Here is a 20,951-nt window from a genome sequence, read left to right on the forward strand (position 1 = left end):
TGTCAGTAAGTCATCAGTAAAAAGTATATCATAAGCCCCCCAAAAGGCCTGGAGAACTATGGAGGCTGAAATAAGGTTAGCCCTCCCATGTCTATTCTGAGGTACATTTGTACTTTATATTATATATAAACTACATGTTAAGAATTCAGTCGGGAAATGTTGTCAAAATGTGGCTGTAAGTTAGGTTAACCTAGGAGTGCATCCCTGCACCAAGTGTTTAACCCCCACCCTGCTAAGGGCACACCCTCCTGTATTGCTGGTGCACTGATAGCAGCAGATTGCCCAGCCCCCCCCCCCCGACCCTCCCCACATTACATCCAGAACAGGGCTGTCTCAAGCTTTAATTTTGTTTCTGTCCCCCTCATTGTTTGGGGGCATATGTTGTTAATGTTTGCTGTTAAGTCTGTCATTTTGAGTTTCCAACACTGCATTTTCAATAATTTCATGTCATGAAGCTCAGATATTTTGGACAGATGGGGTGAAATTTTTGGCCGTCCCAAGAAGAAAATATCTGTCTCGGGCTCCTAGAGACAGCCCTGATTCAGAACGATCCTAAGCGGGTTCTACTTCGTTAAAACTTTAGAGACCTCGCCAGCAGGGCCATGGTCGCCATGTCTACGTTGCCATTGGTTCTTCCTAGTTCCTCGATGGCCTGTCGTCGTGGAAACCCGAGCTGGACGAGTTTGGCGATGTCTTCCTCTGGAAACGGTGCTTTCGGCGCCGTGCCTGACGCGGCTGGAGGCGAGGCCACTGATGTGGTGCCATTGACATTGTTGGAACTGCTGGCTGCGGCACCAGATCGAGAGGGCCCTGTGAAAACAATAAAACAGTCTTACATCGTCAAGTTTCATCAAGTCATTGGATAACATAGTTCTTTACACACAACCTGCACACAATCACCTGCCAATGTTTTGGTGATCATCGGTCACCTTGCTAACTGGTTCTAGTTCTTCTTTGCTCTGCAGCTAGTTGTCACTGCTGCAGTGGGAAAAATGCAGTCCGAAATGTGACTGAGTCACCAGAACGCTGGTAGGTGATTATGTACAGGTTGTGTGTAAAGAACTGTGTTATGCGAGCTTACATTTGCGTCCAAAGAAAGGTGAACTGCTGAACATCGAGGCTGTGCCAGGTGTTGGGTGCATGTTAGTTGAATCTAAAACTCATACAAAACACCTTTCAGTGTATGGGGGCAATGCCCATCTGTTTATTTAGCCCTTGGCCGCACACTGCACACAACAGTACAGAAGGATGCTGACCACTTGTAGCAGGTGTTGGGTGCATGTCTTCCCCAAGACACTAAAAAATCTCATTCACTACCACTTGCACTTTCCTATTCATAGACCAACAGGAGATAATATATCCTGCTTCATGTCAATAACACTCAGAGGCAGATGCATGCAGACAACTTCACACTAGAAAGTCTTTACCAGTTTTCCTGCAGTTTTTCTATAGCTTAACAGACAATATTAGAGTTAAATGTAGTTCCATCCATGGCACAAACCAGCCAGGGCTATAGCTACCTGTTTCATTTGTTAACACAACAAAAAACATTGACTGTTTACGCCAGCCATGACATTGTTATAGGCTTTAACCCAGCAAGCCTAAGGACTCGTCTAATCTTGCCTTGAAGTACATGCACTCCTTACAGCTTTCAATGCATGTAGCATTCACAGGGTTAAAAAGAACAAACCACTCATGTCTATTTTGAAGGTCTGCGGTGGTCTCTATCTGCTGCTTGCTTGTACCTCTGTCTCCTCTCAGCTCCATGCCCCTCAGATACTTGTATTCTAGCCATCAAAAATGGCTCTTTGAACAAGTATATAACTATACACATCTCACACACAGAGGGCCCAAACTAAAACGTTATCTTACTTGAATTTGTCAACTGTTTTCTTTTTATTCGAGTTACAAAGAATGAGCCAATTTCATTTCTTTTTTCCTATCATCTATTGCATTTAGGATTGGATGGCGGATCCTGTCTCTTCCGGGACATATGACACTGCCCAAAGGTGACACGGTTGCTCCATGTGAAATAAACAAACTGAGACTTCTGTTGCAGTACATACTATCACTGAATCCCTGAATACTGTAGTTTCATCACGTTGCTAAATCACTGGTTAGCAATTGAAAGTTCTTTGTGCAGAACCAGCTGCCAACGTTTCAGTGGCCGTCACCTTCCTGAGGGCAATAGACCGATCCCAAAGCCACGCCCCCTGTTCGATTTCGAACACCTCCGTCAAAAACAGGGTTTGACGGACCAAACATGGCCGCCGCGGCTAGCTTGAAAATAATGCCACTGACTTCGGTTTAGCTTTTGTGGCACCGAAACCCTTTCAGAGCGGGCCAAATAAGAATGCTATGTCTTCTTTGTTGAATGCTGTATCCGCCGGGTAGAGCTGTTTAAGAAGGGGGTAGGTGTAGTTGCGGTGAGAGCGTAATGTTTTCGGTCAATGTTAAAGCGGTATGCGCCGCATAGCTTTCCCTTGTCGGTGGGCATCAGCGCCCAGTTTCTGACAAGCAGCCGATGCACGTTTAAAACAGGGTTAATATATCTGTGACAGGGTTCCCACTGTATTAACTGCATGCATAACAGCTGCATGGTATTTGGTAACTAAGAATTAAAATGCATCCTTTCACTTCCTTGTTCACTTTCAAGTTAACCAGTTTCACACACCAGTAACTGAAGATACGAAACTCTGCGCTAGCGGACTTTGTAGTAGTCAGCATGTGGTACAAGCTTCCTCTCCTTGAGTGCCCGATCTATTTTCTTTTTAAATTCGTTTTTGTTCTGAGCATGCATTCAACCAATGCAGTGGAAAACCTGTCCCAGATATATACGTACCCTGCTTTACACGTGCCATTTCTGCCCCGCCAACGCTGTTTTTGACGGAGGTGGGCTGAATAGAACAGGGGGTTCTATAAGTCTTCTATTCATTCGATATGGTGTTCGACAGGATCGGTCTATACTGTCTGCTTCTGCTTTGCTTGATACATATACATGTACCTACAAATTAATATGGCTGCAGTGTGAACTACGTGTAGAACCAGCATTGCCCTGAGGAAGGTAACAGCCAAACAACTGAAATGTTGGCAGTTGACTATGCACTGGTGTACAAACTTTATAAAATACAGTCACTAACATGTCTTTTTAATCTGTGAATTAAAATGAGAATATGCAGACAACCCAGCCTTACTTTTCTTACATGTTTATTCTCAGTTCAAAGTTTAAAAAATCATGTAATTTGATGTTCAAAAACATGCAGCACCTACGTAAATGTTGGCACTTAATAACCAGATATAATGACTTTCATAACAGCACTACAACATCACCAATAACAACAACAATGGAGTCTGAGTATCATGAATATAACTCTGTAAGCTGAAAGTAAGTGACAAGTGTTGTTTTTGTGTTTTATAAGTTCATGAACATGCAGGAAGTTGTAGAAGATCTGAATGAGAAGACAGAAGAGCAACAAATAGAATGTAAAAACAGTGCAGTGTTCTGATTTAAAAAAAATGACCATTGAAAATAGAGAGGGGTTGTTCTACATGTGCAGCAACTTCATGTACTGTGTACAGGAAACAGGCTTTGCGTCCTTTCTAGCTCGGAGACAGGCATTGTGTCTTCCAACCTCAGGTACAGGCTCTATGTCCTTCCTAGCTCCAGAACAGGCTTTAGGCCACACCAATTTAATTTGTTGTTTCTCGGACTTGAAAAAAAATACTGCTGAAGAGAAATATGAAAATAAAAACAGTCTGATGGAAAAAGTCTATACCTTTGTACGTAAAGTTTTAGGCAGTGAACATAGTCAAATGCACGTTTTCCTTCTAGTCCTAGCCCTCTTTCTTCATCTTGTTTGCTTGCTGAATTTCCATCATAGTTTCATCAGGTTGGTAAGTTACTGAAGAAAAAGACTCTTTGTACAAAACCAAGTGTTTTGATTTAACCAATGTTTCGGTGATCATCTGTCTGTCACATTTCTCTGGGAAATTCTGACTGGTTCACTTTGCACTGCAGAGATAGGTGCCTGCAGTGTCTGCTGAATTTTTGCTAAAAAATGACTGACTGAGAAGCAAGGAAATAAATTGGTGTGGCCTTTTATTATAAAAAGCTCTTCACGTCTGGCTGCTGTTATTTCTTGGGAGTCTTCTTACTGGGCCCGCTTACATCGTTCTCTGTACTTTTCCTCTTTTCTCCCCGCGACGAAGTTTCTTCTCTTGAGTTTAGCTCAGCCAGTTCTGGAAGGACATAAAACCTGTGTCCGTCATAGGGGGTTACAGAACACCTGTGTCCGTCAAAGGGGGTTTACAGCAAACTTGTGTGTCACTGCAACAACACCTAAGTTGCATAGCCTGTTTTAGGGGAGAATATACTGTAACATTTGTCATTCATAATGATATACAGAAATGTAAATAAAAACACACAACTCTTGGTTCTGAGAAAAAGAACAGTTGGGACATTGAATAAGATGTCACATCACCTAATAGCTGGTCTGCAATATTGCAAACTCAATGTCACATCTGGATACACAAAGGGTACTGATCATTTCATGATCAATGTTTCATATCATCAGGAATTGATATTTTCACCAATCTTACTGTCATTTTTGTTTTTCCTTCAAAGTTCAAGGTTGGCTACATGTACATCTATATTCATTTATCTTTAAATTTTATCTGTTGACTGAAATCCACAATTACAAAATATCTTTTCTTTTGTGAAGTCAGTGTTTTTTGTTGCATCTTAGCGGTGACTTTCATTTCTTCTCTGCCTGTTTTTCTTTTTCATCAGCTTCAGACTGTGCCTTTGAGGCTTCTCCTGTTCCTTCCATGCCTGCTGACTTCTCTGTTTTCTGTTCAACAAACTCCTCCACCTGCTTCAGCCTCTTCTCTAAAGTTTCCAGGTTTTCTGACACGTCAACCCCCTCTGCCACTTTTTCTGAGGCTGCCGTGTCTTTCTCGGCGTCTTCAAGTCTCCGGACTCTCTCGTCCACCTCGTCCAGCTGAGCCAACATCTTCTTAGACTCCTTGGCGGACCTTTCTTGCAGAGCCCCCAGTGTCTTCAAGATCTGCCCGATCTGGATGGCTAGCCTGCTGTCTGCCTGCTGAAACTGCTTCTGCACCGACTCCTGAAGTTCTGCAAGCTCCCTTCTCACTGCATTATCATCACTGTCCTTCACCTGACCTTCAGGTGACCTTGACCCTGCTGAGGATGACCCCTCCACAGGAGGTGCACCTTGGGATGAGCTGGGTTGAGCTGGGGGCTTCTCTGGAGGAACGTTGGTGGTCTCTGTAGGCTGTAAGACTGGAGGGGCACTGAGGGGGGGTTCGGCATCATGACCGCCCACCGCTCCAGATGGCAGCGTTGGAGGTGCAGATTTGAGGGGGGGTCTGGCATCACACGGCTCAGGGGGGACAGGCGGCAGGGGGGCAGGCTTGGGCTTCCTGCCTGATGAAGTGTTTGTGGTGTGGCGGCAGAGAGAAACAGATAGAACAGAGACAAACAAGACAGAAGAGAGGGACAAGGGTCAAGGGTGAGATGCACTACCTGACTGCAGAGTTCAAAATTCAAGGTGCAAGCATGTCTAACCCTGCCATAAGTGAGTAAATGAGAGAAAGTTCAGACATACATGTAATCGTGACCCCAAAACTGCCAATACAGACTACATGCTATCACTGGAGATGGCTTATAAAGGTTTGGTAAAGTTTGTGTACCTACAATCTATCAAAATCTTAGAGGAGCCATTTTCTTTTGATTTAACAGTTTGTCTGTATCATTCATGCTTATGTACACATATTTCCTTCTCTATATTCATGTAAAGCTTTCATACGACACCTCCAAACACAAACCACAATGAACCTGCTTCCTCAAGCCTACTACAACTACTCCCACATCTTAATCCATGTGCACGAGAAAGTAGAAACATTGCATCTTACCTGCTGGTACATAGGCTGAAGGCAATATTGTGCACATGGAGGTACAAGCCTAGATTCTTACCTGCTTTCTTAGGTCTTTAGAAGGAAACCCTGATGTCTAAACCCTTACTAGTAGTAGCCAATACAAATTTGGGGCCAAACAGCTACAAGTAAGTACTTAAGCAAGTTGAAGGCTTAATATTGTGCACAAGGATATATGGGCCTAGCTTCTTACCTGCTTACTCCTCCTGCTGAAGTAGCCTTTTGGCATCAAATTTGTGTTGGCTACGGGGTAAGGCAGCAGGGAGAAGGTTAAAAGCAAACCTAAAAGTAAATCTTGAACCCTGTACACGAGGAGGCAACGAGCCTTGCTTCCTCAGGTCCTTAACCCATCTTAAGTAGCCTTTTAACACCAAAGTTGGGTTGGCTACAGGGTTAGGCAGCAGGGAGACCTGCACATTTTGAACCCTGTACACAAAGAGGTACGAGCCAAGCTTCTTACCTGCTTCCTCTGCGGATTTGGCCAAGGCCTCGGCGAGAGCCCGGTCTTCCCTCTCCTGGTCAGTGAGACTTGAGTCGGAGATCTGGCGATTTAACCGCGCACACTCCGGGAGGTCAGCCTCGCTCAGGAACGGGGTTTCTGTGTCGCAGGAACCGATCAGTAGAACGTTCTTCCTCAGGTCGATCGTGCACTGCAAGGAGATGTTTTTTTAAATAATATCTGTATATCCTATACAATCATGATCCATACCTTAAAACAGCCACAAGGATAAACTCAAATGGATCTGCTCAAGTAAGCCTTGGGAGGTTGAAGGGAAAATTTTACATACTACTGTACAGGAAAACATTTGATTCTGTGTCTGAGTGTGGGTGGTAGTGTGTGTGTGTGTGTTTGTAATTTGTGTGTGCATGTGGGGTATCTGTGTCATAGGACCCGATCAGTAGAACGTACTTCCTTGGGTCGATTGTGCACTACGGGGGGAGGTTTATAACATTATCTTACTAAGTTACTGTAAATTCGTTAAGTTCTGCAGGGACTTCATTTCGAAGGCGATTTTTGCCAGGTTTGAAATTAAACAATTACAGTAACCAATTCTGCAGTACAGTAGTTATGTGTGTAGTGTGTATGATTGTTTGTTGTGTGTGCGCGTGTGTAGGGTGTGTGTGAGGGGGCAGATGGGGGTCATTACCCTAAATGGTGTCTCCTGAGCATGTCTAGTCCCAGAAGTACCTGACGACCCCTAAGCATGTCCAGTTCCAGCAGTGTGTGTGTGTGTGTGTGTGTGTGTGTGTGTGTGTATGTGTGTAGGGTGTGTGTGTGGAAGTGTGCTATCTCACCTGATGTCTCCTCAGAGCATGTCAAGCCCCAGTAGCATGTGAGTGAGTGTTGTGTGTATGGAGTTTGTCGGTATGCATGTGCAGTAGGTGTGGGGTGGGGGATGGTATCTCACCTGGTGTCTCCTGAGCATGTCCAGCCCCAGCAGCATGTCCATCGGCTGGTCCTCCAGCACTGAGAACGACGACTGCAGGAACGCCGTCCTGATCTGGATCTGAGCTGCAGGGACAAAAAAAAATTACACAAAAGAAAAACAAAACAAATACAACAAATACATCTCAGTTTGAATCCTTAAGTCCTTAACTGTTCATCATCATCATATAAGAGTTGAAGTATACACAAAGTTCTGCTTCGAGCTACTTTAAGTTGAAATCTCTATACACTTTCATCTGTACAAGGGCACTTCCCATCTCTGTTTCTATAGCTCTTCAGCCCTCACCAGCCACTACAGCAGGGGGCCAGTCCACTGAAAGTGGAGTGTGTTAAACTCCCATCCTCTTTCTCATTGCTGAGTGCTAAGCATAGAGAGCAGTATGCAAACTTTTTCAAGTCTTTGGTATGACAAGACCACGACCTTTTAAAATGCAAGGTGAACACTCTACCCTATCTGAACTAACCCACTGCATATCAGGGAAGTTCCTTACCCACGTGGACCCTGCCAATGATTTTCTGGGTGCCGACTCCTTTAGCAATGCCCGCCCATCTCTTGTCTACCAGCCTCATGATGTTACACCTCTCTGCACAGGCTTTACTCATGATGGTCATCTGTGCACCTGGAAGGAAAAACAGCACAACTTTGTAACATGTAAGTGTACTGTACAGTGTACAAGGTTGGAGGCAGGCTATTAGCTAGTTGGGCATCAAGGACCCTACGCTAAGAAAACAAGGAAATTAGACACATTCCTTTTTCCAGGGACATCCAGAGGACACCCTGTTTCCCTGATAATCTAGTTTATAACACATATACAGCTTTATATTATCATGCAGAATGTATAAATGTCTGTACCTGAGTCTACAAAAGCCTTGACTGGATGCCCGTTCACCATACAGTCGATATAGAGCATGACGACCTGTCCAAAACTCTCCGGCATTTCCTCCATGGCCACGTTCATGTTTTCCTCAATGTTTTTCTGCCTGTAGTGAAGGGAAAGGAATATATCGGTCTTGATGGAAACACTCTTATGTGCATTATGTTTCTCTACAACTGCTACTATTGTGTAGCCTGGTACCCGTACTATTCAAGCTCTGTTTGTTCCTCAGATTGCGTCCATTTGCATAATTTGACACCAATTGGTAGAGAGAGGATTGGCATTTGATTATCCTCCCAAAATTTGGGCCAGACGTCTGAGTGATTGACTGCAAATAAGTCGCATGGTCCTCATAACCGTAAACGGCATAGTAATGAGGTTAGAACTAGGATTTGGAAGTTTGATCCCAGTTACACTGCTTCTGAGAAATATTTGATTCCCGGAATAATGCAGGAGGTAAAGACCATACATTTATATGGGGGTCATAAAATAATGGGAACAGGGGCCAAACTATTCTGCGTAAGAGCAACCATTGGAGCAAGAATAGTATGATTATGAATGCCAGGCCAATTATTGTGGTCCACAGAGCTGTGTATCTGAACCCTGCTGTATCGGTACTGGACCTGACTCAGGGGATGGCCACTTTGACAGATAGAATTATTATGAAATTACCGTGGCAGTGCTCTAAAGCCACATCTCTGTCTATACTCCAGCACAGAAAACACATTTGTAAGGCTTGAGTCAAATTTTCATCTGTGTTTTCATAGAAATAATACCTAGTAGTAGTACAATCAAACTATTATGTTTTCACCAGTTCAAACATGCTTTTATCCTTATTGAAAATCTAGCATTTTCCGAACAAGTAGTTTAGGTACAGGTTCAGGTCCGGACCTGTACCTAAACCCGTGTACCTGTACCTGTACCTAAAATTTGTTTAGGTACACAGCTCTAGTGGTCCACTGTACATGTACAGACTGTGATGTACTTACTGGATTTCCTCGTTAATGAGCCTCTGTACTTCGGGGTCGAACGGATCGGCCGTCAGGAGCCGGATTCGCTGAGCTTCCTTCTCGGCTCGCTCCTTGCGCTGCTGGGTCAGCACTTCTGTAAACTTAGCTGCACGAATAAGAGGGTACAAGTCACTATGTTGGATTCTTAACTTCTTTGACGTATGTGAGAAATTATGATTCTGAGTGATAACAATGATAACAGACTTGACATTCATAATAAACTTGATACTCAGAGAAGAAACTTTAAAAAAGTTTATCCATGTATTTATGTTGTCCTGTTGTGAATGTGCCTACATGTGTCGGTGTGTATGTGTTTGGAGGGGAGTTACTTCCAGCTTTCACAACATCAGACAGCAGCTTAGAAAGTGCCCTGTCCGTGTCAAGCTTCTAGTGATCAAGTGACCTGGTGACCTGTCATGCAGACGGTTAATGTATGTGTGTGCGTGTGTCTGTCTGTTTGTGTGAGTGTGTGTGTGGTGATGTTACCTAAGTCTCCAGCCTCTACAGCTTCAGACAGCGGGGGGTTGCGCTCCTTCAGGAGTGATCTGTCGTGTGGACTGTACCTCAGGGTTAATGTATGTGTGTGCGTGTGTTTGTCTGTGTATGCATGCATGCATGTCGGGGGGGGGGGGGTTATGTTACCTAAGTCTCCAGCCTCCACAGCTTCAGACAGCGGGGGGTTGCGCTCCTTCAGGAGTGACCTGTCGTGTAGACTGTACCTCAGGGTTAATGTATGTGTGTGCGTGTGTTTGTCTGTGTATGCATGCATGCATGTCAGGGGGGGGGAGGGGTTATGTTACCTAAGTCTCCAGCCTCTACAGCTTCTGACAGCGGGGGATTGCGCTCCTTGCAATTGAGAAGTGACCTGTCGTGCAGACGGTTAATGTATGTGTGTGCGTGTGTCTGTCTGTCTGTCAGTGTGAGTGTGTGTGTGGGGGGGGGAGGGGTTATGTTACCTAAGTCTCCAGCCTCTACAGCTTCTGACAGCGGGGGTTTGCGCTCCTTCAGGAGTGACCTGTCGTGCGGACTGTTCCTCAGGGTTAATGTATGTGTGTGCGTGTGTTTGTCTGTGTATGCATGCATGCATGTCAGGGGGGGACGGGTTATGTTACCTAAGTCTCCAGCCTCTACAGCTTCTGACAGCGGGGGGTTGCGCTCCTTCAGGAGCGATCTGTCATGTGGACTGTTCCTCAGCATTTCCAGGAGCTGGGGCGGGGCGGGCTCATCGGCTGGTCTTTGGGGTGCTGCTGGAGGTCGCTGCGACCTTGAGGCCTGCTGCGATGATGATGATGATGAAGATGATGATGCGCCTGGGACCTGTATGTTGCTGAAGTCAAACATTGGGAAAGGCAGCCCTCCTGGAGAAAACACAGAACAGTTTTAATATTCTCCCACCTCTGCAGTCATACTATAATATTAATGCATTTAAGTTTGCATGGTTTCAATTTCGCAGAAGGGAGAAAATGGAGTGGTTCTAAGTTCGTGTTTGAACAATAGCTACAGAAACGCAGGACGAAACCAAGGCAGAAATGTTTGTGCCTTTGCGGTTATTTCAAATTTGAGGTGAAGAGCTTTCCGCGAAAACTGCGAACATAAAACTACCTGTGAACAAGGAGGTTTAAATATTTAAACCTCCTTGGTATTGTGTATGTCACAGAAAATAACAGCTCGAAAACGTAACTATATCTGTATATGTATAGCTGGTATAACCGACTTTGGGAGATTATACGATCACACAAGGAAGAGAAAAAGGAGATTTTGGAAAAAAGACTTCCTACCTACCTAAAATTATCGTAGTTGAAAGAAACTGCGGTCTGAGACCTTTTAGTTTATGCGTTGCATAGAACACTAGTGACTAGATACTCTATACTCTCAAAGTACATAGAATAGAGTTAAGGTAAAGTAGAGCACCTGTAGCGGCTGGCTGGGCCTGAGGTGCCGTCTGTTGCTGGTTCCTCATCCTCTGCAGAACCACCACATCGCCGTCCTTCAGCCCGAAGGCGCCCAGAGTCTTCTTGTCGTCCCGCAGCGGAACTCCGTTGTTCAGGATCGCGATCTCTCGGGCCGGGATCCCCCCGCATTCGAACTCACACAGCGCTTTGAAGTTCTCTAATTCTAGTTCCGCCGCCACGTCAAGGGTGAACATGTTATCATCGAGAGTATAAACCGTTAGTTTCATGATTGCTGAGGGAAAACGCTGCCCGAAATGAAGAAAACAAACGCCGAACGGTAAATCACGATGATTTGGCTCATTCGATGCCAAAACGATAGTACGCATGTCCTTCTCGTACCCAGGCTATCCTGCAGCAGCGACACCTAGCGGAATGTCATTCTAACCACAACAATCAATCTTCACGAAAGGAACTGCGGCAAAAATTCACACGAGAATAAAAGCTTTTGAATCACAAGAGACAAAAAAACAACATCTTTATAGATTTTCTCAACCTCAGATCTACAGTGTAGCACAGTTTTCTGTGCAGTACTCTGGGATCGAGAGTGATTGTGGGCAGGAAACTAGTGAAGGTCAGAGGGGAAAGGTCATCACAAGGTGACGCCAGAGAACCGCAGGTCGAGGTTTGTGGTCCAAACTTCCAGAGCTTCTACAATTTCCGGCTTAAAAGTTGCACATTTCGGTTTGAAAGGTGGGTTTGAACAATCCTAACCGTAGCCTAGATATTGCTGGGACCTTGTGAGGTATCGTAGGGCGTCTGTAGCGAAAATTCCCCTTCCAAGTTGATATATCACGTTACGTGCGAACATGATTTTTTCAGTCGTGTGACCTTGTAAATATTCATGATCGACAGAAGGTCACGATCAAGTTCATGGCGAGCCTGGTTAAATTAAGACGCTTTGTCAACAGCTGTGAATAAAAACGTCCACAGCCAAGGGCGAACAACAGTCGCGTGGAGGCCATGTGACGTCACAGCTTTGCTCGCCAATACTGTAAATCTTAAAATGTTCGTGGTGGTTTTATTTTCGCGTTGATCTCTCAACCACGAATTCATAACACCGCCAATATGCATTTATAATTATTACTACTGCTCTACAGAATTGTTTTCACAACAAACTTAAAACATTGCTTGCTCCTTCTACGGTGACATTAAGTCCCCACAAAAATAAATGATTTTACAGTCACCGTGAAAATGAATTTACAGCAAGATTTCAGTCAGTACAGAATGATCTGAAATTAAGGGCATGCTACTTAGGAATTATTGTGATGTTTAATTCCAGAGTAGAAACCAAGTATGTAAAATGATATCTGATTCTGAGGAAATTAATATGATAGTTAAACATTGATATACCCTAGCCCTGTAGGCTGTTACAATATTGCTGCAATGTTTACTCACTCACACTCACTATCCGGTTTAACGTCTACTACCTGTAACATTGCCTGGTACACAATTATCTGTTACATGATGAAACCACCTGACAAATGCCGAAGAGCCATTTTCAGTCGATTACTCAGAGTACATTTAGCAGCCCACGTCACAATGACATAGCCAATTGATATTGAAGCAGATGTAAGTCCGGCTTTTCGTTTTTTCTGGTGGTGTTTCTTTTCCCTCTGATTACTAGTACATGTATCTTGTGTAGCAGGGACGGATATGTCAAAAATATGTAAGTCCCAATATTTTCTTTTATTCTTCCACAGTTGTCTAAGATGGCCAGTCTTGGATCAGCCCTGCGTCTTGTCGCCACCCGCAGTCTTGCAGCCAGCAGAAGTCTTGTGGGCAACCAAGGACGTCTGCTGCACACTACAAGGAGAAAACTCGCTGGTAAGTCTACTAGTACTCACACGCACATGGACACTCATACGGACATACATACAATGTACGTACATGTACATAGTACTACATACAAACACACACATACACAAATGGACACATACATACACACTTCACACACACATATGTACACAAAGGGACACACACTCATATGGACACATACACACACATACATGCACAGGTTACCAACACTCACATACACCCACTCACTCACACACACATATGTACACAAAGGGACACACACTCATATGGACACATACACACACATACATGCACAGGTTACCAACACTCACATACACCCACTCACTCACCCACACACACATTCACATATGCACACAGACACATGTAATATGATGTATACATATGCTCACACCCACCCAAATGCATGCACACACACATACAGACACACACATACATATGGACATGCACACACACACACACACACACACACACAGAAATCTGCACAATCATATGCACACAGACACAGCTTGAATATTTTTTCTATTCTAAGTTACTGTATTGTACTTGCAGGTGACGCATCCGCCTCAAAGCGTCAGGCTGTAGCAGACTCGGCACACATCGACTCCATCCGAGACAAAGTCAATGCAACGCTGACGCCTGGCATGGACGCCTACCACTACGCCTTCTACGCCGTGTTCATCAGCTCTGTCGTCGTTTTTGTAAGTTCCACCCTTCTGTAGTTCTTTCATTCACTTTCCATATCAGGTGTCTGGGATAGGCAGGTGTTTTTTTGCATTCTCAATGTATGGTCGTCGTCTGTTGAAGATGTGCCAAGCTTACACATTATTTTTGTGTTTTATTGTACTAGTAGTCTGTTCTTTGAACTGTAGATGGTCAATATAATTGCTCGATTGAGAGGGTCATCAAATGAAATGAAATGCCACTGATGTACATGTAGGCACAGGCTTCTCTGATATTCCTGCTGAAAATTGACTCCCCTGAGCATTGATAATGAAAAAGTCCAAATTCCAATGTTTGTTTTGTGTCTCAAGTCATGTCATTGGTTACACTATATTTGTAAGCAACTGGATAGATTTTGAAAACGGTCAGATGTTTCAGGTAACATCCACTATACCTTTCAAAGCTTCATCAGTGACTGGAACATCTGACCATTTTCAAAATCTATTCAGTGGTGTTGGTGTGGTGCAACGGTCAGAGTGTTGAACTAAGAACTAATAGGACCTGGGTTTGATGCTCACCATGCCCCGACGACGTTCCCTTGGGAAAGGCACTTAACACAATGAACATGGTGTAGTGACGTATGCCAAAAAATACACTACGGATTTGGTATGCCGATGTGCCAACATCTAGCACATTTGCCACCAAGAACCGTTAAATTCAGTTGCTTGAGTAACTTTTGTACTGTGTACTTTTTTTGCTATTTTATCACCTGGATGTCTAACCTTCATTGATGTCTCATTGGTTGTTGGTCAGCTGGCTGCTGCCAGCCAATTGGAGCCAGCGCCGACAGGCGGACATGGACATGGGGAGGAGGAGGAGGAAGAGGAGTAAAGTCACTCCACAAAGAGGAGGAGTTGCTCCACAGAGGGGAGGAGAAGGAGTGGTGTCACTACATCAAACAGATTGGAGGGGGGGATAGAGAAACGAATAACGAGAGAGAAAAATCTTTGCTGTTACAGAATCTAGGTACGGAAGTAATTTCTCAAGGATTAGGACGGCAAATTTGTGTGTGTGTTGTAAAGGTGACTATATACTGCATCATCTGACTTTACTTTGAACAGTTGACAAGATGTGTACTCTACCTACTTGCCAGTTTTATTCCATTTATGCAGCTTGAAGTGCAGGTATTCTCATAGTATGACTGCAGTGTGATCTACATGTACAGTAAACCATCATATCTAGATGACGTAAAACCCAGAGCCAAGGCTGCACACAGCTATGTATAATCTGATAGGAAATGAAGTTGTATGGAAAGTCTACTGGAGTTTGCTTGCAGAGTTGTTACTAGGTAATCTCACCGGTGAAGAATCAGAGATATCACAAGTTGTATGTACTTCAATCTACTACCCCAAGCTTCATATATGGATTAAAGATTGTGTAACTGCAACAGTGAATCAAAGTCTCTTTTTTCTCACATCTCTGTACTAGGGCACATTTTATTCCCTTAACCTTCTGAGTCAGACTCTGTTCTCTATGCTCAGAAGGGGGGTGGAACAGACAATATTAGAATAGAGATACATATAGTCATGCAGAGAAATCGAAGGCCATAAACAAACTTCATGAAAGCTTATTGCTTATCTTTGTGATATACATGTATTATTACAACTTTCAATTGAAACAACTAAGGAGGCGTGACCTTACATAAAACAGTAATTGTTACATGGCAATGAAGGTTATAGATCCAGGTAATAAGCAAGGTATCAGTTACTTAAGCAACTGGATAAGATTTGGAAACGGTCAGAACTTTCTGACAGCATAACAGTTTTGCGTATCTTAATACCTGGATGTAACCTGAGTAACTGTTACAGTTTGCGGGTAAAGTTGCGAGGCCGAACCATCATCTTGGTGGATTTCAGTGAGTAGTAGGGACCTTTCCAGTGATACCAGTAAGCACCAACCCCTGTGTCACTCCCATGGTAATCCTCTGGCTGGTAGTAGGGACCGTTCAAGTTAGAGTAACCACAATGTGAATACCACCACCCACCTGAAAAATACTGAGCACAGTGCGAAGTGCTTTCTATATCATTGTCCGCATCTCTAGCACTGAATTTCATACCATCAAGGGTGTACATAGCCATTTTTGAATATCCATGAGCATCCCCACTGTAGCCGCCAATGTTCAGTGTGAAATCTGTACTCTCATCCCCAATGCTGAAGGTATCATATTTAGCATGTGCAAAGTTTCCTTCCCAATCTCCTAACTCCACATATAACTCATAGTTATTCTGGGATGTCAATGCATTTATCTTATCCAGTCCAAGCCAGTGTTCCCCCTCGACCCGCCCAAACCCATTTTTGTAGTCTGCCCAGAATCTATCGAAGTTAAGAGTCCCATTGAACATCTTCTGTATGACAGTTCAGCCCCCACCATCTGTAGTCATGTCACAGTAGACGTCAAAATGGTCAGTCGAGGACGCAGGCTTGATGGGGAAGACTCCGTCCTGGACTGCGTTGGTCCAGTAGAGGAGAGGGAAGAGGGCCGCACAGTCTTGGAAGTGAGCTGCACCAAGAGGAATGTTGTTCCTCGGGCCTTCATCTTCTGTATGGTGTTGTGGAGCATTGCCATTGGTATTTCTAGCAGACAGGTGGTCAAAACTTTCATCTGTGAACAGCAAAAATGTAATATTCTTTTCTGCAAAGATCAAGATCAAATAAAGAAATCTAACACCAACTGAATGGTTACAGCCTCAGATTGCTTCCGAAATCCGTTATCATCACAAGCAAAACACAAAGTGTCAATTCAAAGTTGCCTTCAAGTTTTTGGAGCAGGTAGGTACAGATATAGCATACAAAGTTGTACCTTCAGTTGTACAATCAGATTGCTTCCGAAATAGTCAGAGGCAGAACAGAAGTTGGCAATACAAAGTTGTGTTGCCTCCAAGTTTTTGGACCAGGTAGATACAAATATTGCACGCAAATTTGTACATTGAACCTGTTGTTGCTGGGGAGCCACTGCAGAATGTGCGAGCCCGCTGGTCAGTATTAAAGTACCAGTCACCAGGTAGAAAGACAGGCACATCTGTAAGAAGAGCATTCAAACTACTCTCCAAGCAGAGGTTGATGGGGCAGATCGTCACCGTTTTATCATATGCCTTTTTTTTTTCGCTGGCCCCATTTATATGTCCCATTTTTTCGCTGGCCCCATTTATATGGGGCCAGCGAAAAAAAAAGGCAAATGATAAAACGGTGACGATCTGCCCCATCAACCTCTGCTTGAAGAGTACAGTCAAACATAATGTGAGCACTAAATAGAGAATACGCTCTTAGCATTCCAATATGAGTACACAAAATATACTTCATTTATGTAACAGTTAGTATAGCCTTTTTATACGAAACATGTAGGTTTCCAAGGGTCAGGAAATTCGCATGCATATTTCAAGCCAGAAAAGAGATGCGTTTTAGCCTAGCAGACAATCTAAGGAATGGTTAATGCATAACATTCATGCTCTACGTGTATCGACCTTAAGTTAGACTTAATATGTTTGGTTATAAAAGAATGAAAAAAGAATAACCGGCCGAGATTTGAACCCACGATCGCCCGATTGCAGTGGAACACTCTATACCATAGGCCATCGCAGCAGTTTGCTAAATGATTCAATACGCTTATTCAAAGGAAGTCCTGCGCTTCCTGTCAATAAGACCTTATTGACAAGATGTCCCATTTACATTTAACATTGCTGTAAAGTGCACATACCTTATTCATCTTTGTATAGGCGATTGGGTCCAGAATCAGTTCTCCTCGTTCTCTGTTGTTGGTCTGTACTCACGGTTGGCTTTATAAAGCATTTTGTAAGCCTTGTCAGCACTAATTTTGACAATACTGAGATACATTTTATGCATGTCAAAACAATATTTTTCTTACACCTGAAAAGTCCTCAGGAGTGTAGTCCTTTCCTCATTAGCTGGGTTCATTTATCAAAACTTCTCTCCTGGATTTGTCTGTTTCTATGATCAATATCAGCTGCACTTGGGCGACGAAAAATTCTGTGTTTTTATTGCTTGCTAAAGCATGCCACATGTATGAGCACCTATGGCATGTTGTCTTATACAAATATTATGAAGTGCACAGCTGGCGACTATCAAACAAGCACATAACTTTACACTGTTCACGCACGCACGAATCTCTATGACAATATACATGTAGCCTGCTTTACACAATGTTACCTTCATCATTGTCACTGCTTATCAGCGACGGTTCTGACGATAAGTATAGTATTATCTAACATACTTCATTATCCCTTCTGGGCAGGAATATTCAATAAAGATCATTGACATTATCAAACTGAAATATTGTTAACGACAGTTGCGCAACGAAGAATTCTGTGATTTCATTGCTGGATTAGGTATGCCAAATGTACGTGAAGCAATGGCATGTTGTGCTGTACAAATATTATGAAGTGCGTAGCAAAAGCTAAAGAAGCACATGCATGACTATACACTGTTGACTGCATACAGAAGTCTCTATGACCATATTGCATGCTTTAGGAAATTTCATCGTCATCACTGTAACTGCAGATCAGTGACGGGGCTTTTTTGGGTAGAAATATGCAATAATGATCATGATTTTTGTAATTATTAATCTGTATAATTTTAAGTACAATAGAGCATCGAAAAATTCTGTATTGTTATTGTTGGATTAAGTGTACTAAATTTACATGCAACAATAGCATGTTTTCTTGTACAAATGTACAGCTCAGCTGGCAAAACCACAAACAAACACATGACTGTATACTGTTAGCAACATTCAGGTATATGTATGAACATTTTGTCTGCCATGCGAATTTCATCTTCATTATCTAATATCAGCAAGTGCTCAAGCTAGGGCTACCTCTAAGTGGAATGATCAATTTTCAGTTTATATCTCAATGAGTACTTAGTAATACGTTTATTCGTAATAATTGTTACAAGGTGTAGTTGAATTACAGCACTACGTTACTCTATAGTTACCGGGTACATATCGCCGAAAACTACCTTCGTAGATGAGGATCAGTAACTTGAGTAGATTAGATACATAACTAGAGTTCCACGACCTCATACCTTCGCCATATGATTTTAACCTTTATGACTGACATATCAGGGGTGTTTGTCATCAATTATAAATCATACCAGTTGATCTTCCTCACCCAAAAAACAAAAGTATGAGCGTAACAAAGAAGGTTATGCTAACAAAGTAACATTTATCATGAATTATGCAAATGGGGTCCTTATTACCATAATTTGATTGAACAATGTTCACATTCACATAACTTACAAATGACACAAGTATGAAATTGCCATCCTTTACCTGTATGGTTTTATAGTAGTTTCTCATTAATTATGCAAATTAGGCCTACATTTGCATATTTTTTATCGATCAAAATTCCTCAGTAACAAATGTCACATATGTCAATAGTCATATCATGGAATACAGCGGGTTTTTAAAGTTGTCTCATTAATTATGCAAATTAGAATCTGATTTGCATAATTATCGTCCAATCATACAAAGCATTACGTAAGCTATCTACATACCAAAAATCATTACCATTCATCAAGCCCATCTTGAGTTATAGTATTTTCTCATTAATCATGCAAATTAGGTATTCATTTGCATAATTGATATCTAATAATATTTCTCTCTTCTTCAGTTACATATGTCACAAGTTTGAGAGTCCTGTCGTGGAATTTGGCCGATGTGTAAACTTTCCTCATTAATTATGCAAATTAGATACTGCTTTGCATAATAAGTATCTAATCATGTACATCATCACTCAAGCTATCTACTTACCAAAAATTAAAACCATCCATCAAGCCCTTCTTGAGTTATTCCCTTTCAAAGTCTGAACCAAAACCTGCTCCTGCAGTTCAAAAAAAGCCGCTAGGGGGCCCAAACCTATACCACTTACTCTCTGTCCAAAGAGCTATCGACCACTCAAAAATCAGTTCCATAGCTTGTCCAGAACACGAGATATTGAAACAGGAAGTTCCGCTGCAGTACCGTAACAAGCCGCTAGGGGACCCAAAATCTAATCATTTCCTAGTCTCATCAAGACCTACCCACCTACCAAATATCAAGACAATCCATCTAAGCCTTCTCGAGTTATGCTGTACATTACACACACACATACATACATACAAACGCTACCCTCTGCATAACCTTCTCGGCGAAGGTAATTAGTTAGAGGAACGCGTACTGGAACATAGATTATAATTGATATCATGACACATTGGTAGGTTTCCATGGTCAAAACAGCTATCTTTCTAACTGTTTGGGAGGACGTACCGCTCGCATGACAAGTCGTGAGTTACAACTTGCGGATAAAATTGCGAGGACGGACCATCATCATGGTGGCTTTCAGTGGATACCAGTAACCTTTCCAGGCTTCCCAGAAAATACCATGCCCTGTATCACTACCATGATAGTCCTCTAGCTGGAAGTAGGGACCATTTAGGAAGGAATGGGCACAATTGTTGTGCCACCAGCCACCCGACAACCACTGAGCACAGTATCTACTACTGCTCCCATCCTTGTCCCTATCCCTAGCACTAAATTTCATACCATTATTGAAATCCATACGGTCTCCAGCATCCCCACTGTAGCCCCCAATGATAAGTGTATAATCTGTAATCTCATCCCCAATGCTGAATGTGTCATACTTAGCATGTGCAAAATTGCCTTCCCAGTCTTCTAACTGCACATACAATTCATAGTTATTTTGGGATGTCAATTTGTAAATTTTATCCAGTCCAAGCCAGTGTTCACCCTCGACCCTCCCAAACCCATTTTTGTAATCTGCCCAGTTTCTATCAAAGTTTAGTGTCCCATTAAACCTCCTCTGTATGACAGTCCAGCCCCCACCATCTGTAGTCATGTCACAGTAGACGTCAAAGTGGTCGGTGGAGGACTCGGGTTTGATGGGGAAGACTCCATCCTGCACTGCGTTGGTCCAATAGAGTAGAGGGAAGAGGGCCGCACAGTCTTGGAAGTGAGCAGCACCTGGAACATCGTTCTTCAGATCTTTAACACCTGTCTGTTGTTGTAAAGCGTCGTTGTGGGCGGTTTCAGCTGACAGGTGGTCCAACAATTCATCTGTTAGAGAATAAAAACACATTTCTTCATCAATGTTTAAAAAAAAGGAATAGGTTTTGCGATAGATACTATTTTAAACAGTCGAACAACCGAAATACTGTAACGTTAAAT

The 20,951-nt window shown here is 43.0% G+C and overlaps 2 protein-coding genes and 2 pseudogenes across 3 annotated transcripts; 1 reads left to right on the plus strand and 3 right to left on the minus strand.

Moving 5' to 3' along the window:
- Nucleotides 1–298: 298 nt before the first annotated feature.
- LOC136443103 (protein DDI1 homolog 2-like) lies at nucleotides 299–11,585 on the minus strand. 2 transcript variants are annotated; one of them, XM_066440177.1, is made up of 8 exons: nucleotides 11,199–11,584; nucleotides 10,400–10,645; nucleotides 9,267–9,393; nucleotides 8,256–8,383; nucleotides 7,894–8,022; nucleotides 7,365–7,468; nucleotides 6,416–6,605; nucleotides 299–810 (listed from the first exon to the last, which is right to left on the minus strand). In XM_066440177.1, the coding sequence occupies exons 1-8, from the start codon at nucleotides 11,563–11,565 to the stop codon at nucleotides 572–574; spliced, it is 1,530 nt and encodes a 509-aa protein (XP_066296274.1). In that variant the 5' UTR covers nucleotides 11,566–11,584; the 3' UTR covers nucleotides 299–571. The 2 variants fall into 2 exon arrangements, with proteins under 2 accessions (XP_066296274.1, XP_066296275.1); XM_066440178.1 differs by lacking the exon at nucleotides 299–810 and adding an exon at nucleotides 4,068–4,239 and having other exon boundaries at nucleotides 11,199–11,585.
- A 269-nt stretch (nucleotides 11,586–11,854) lies between these two features.
- On the plus strand, nucleotides 11,855–15,161 carry LOC136443118 (uncharacterized). Its single transcript, XM_066440197.1, has 4 exons — nucleotides 11,855–11,929; nucleotides 12,940–13,063; nucleotides 13,604–13,752; nucleotides 14,528–15,161. Exons 2-4 carry the CDS (start codon nucleotides 12,949–12,951, stop codon nucleotides 14,603–14,605), a joined length of 342 nt encoding a protein of 113 aa, XP_066296294.1. The 5' UTR covers nucleotides 11,855–11,929; nucleotides 12,940–12,948; the 3' UTR covers nucleotides 14,606–15,161.
- On the minus strand, nucleotides 14,528–17,347 carry LOC136443847 (angiopoietin-4 pseudogene; annotated as a pseudogene).
- Nucleotides 17,348–20,046: 2,699 nt separating this feature from the next.
- On the minus strand, nucleotides 20,047–20,862 carry LOC136443848 (angiopoietin-related protein 1 pseudogene; annotated as a pseudogene).
- Between the last annotated feature and the right edge of the window lie 89 nt (nucleotides 20,863–20,951).

Source organism: Branchiostoma lanceolatum, chromosome 10, assembly GCF_035083965.1.
Source record: "Branchiostoma lanceolatum isolate klBraLanc5 chromosome 10, klBraLanc5.hap2, whole genome shotgun sequence".
In the NCBI taxonomy this organism is placed as follows: Eukaryota; Metazoa; Chordata; class Leptocardii; order Amphioxiformes; family Branchiostomatidae; genus Branchiostoma; species Branchiostoma lanceolatum.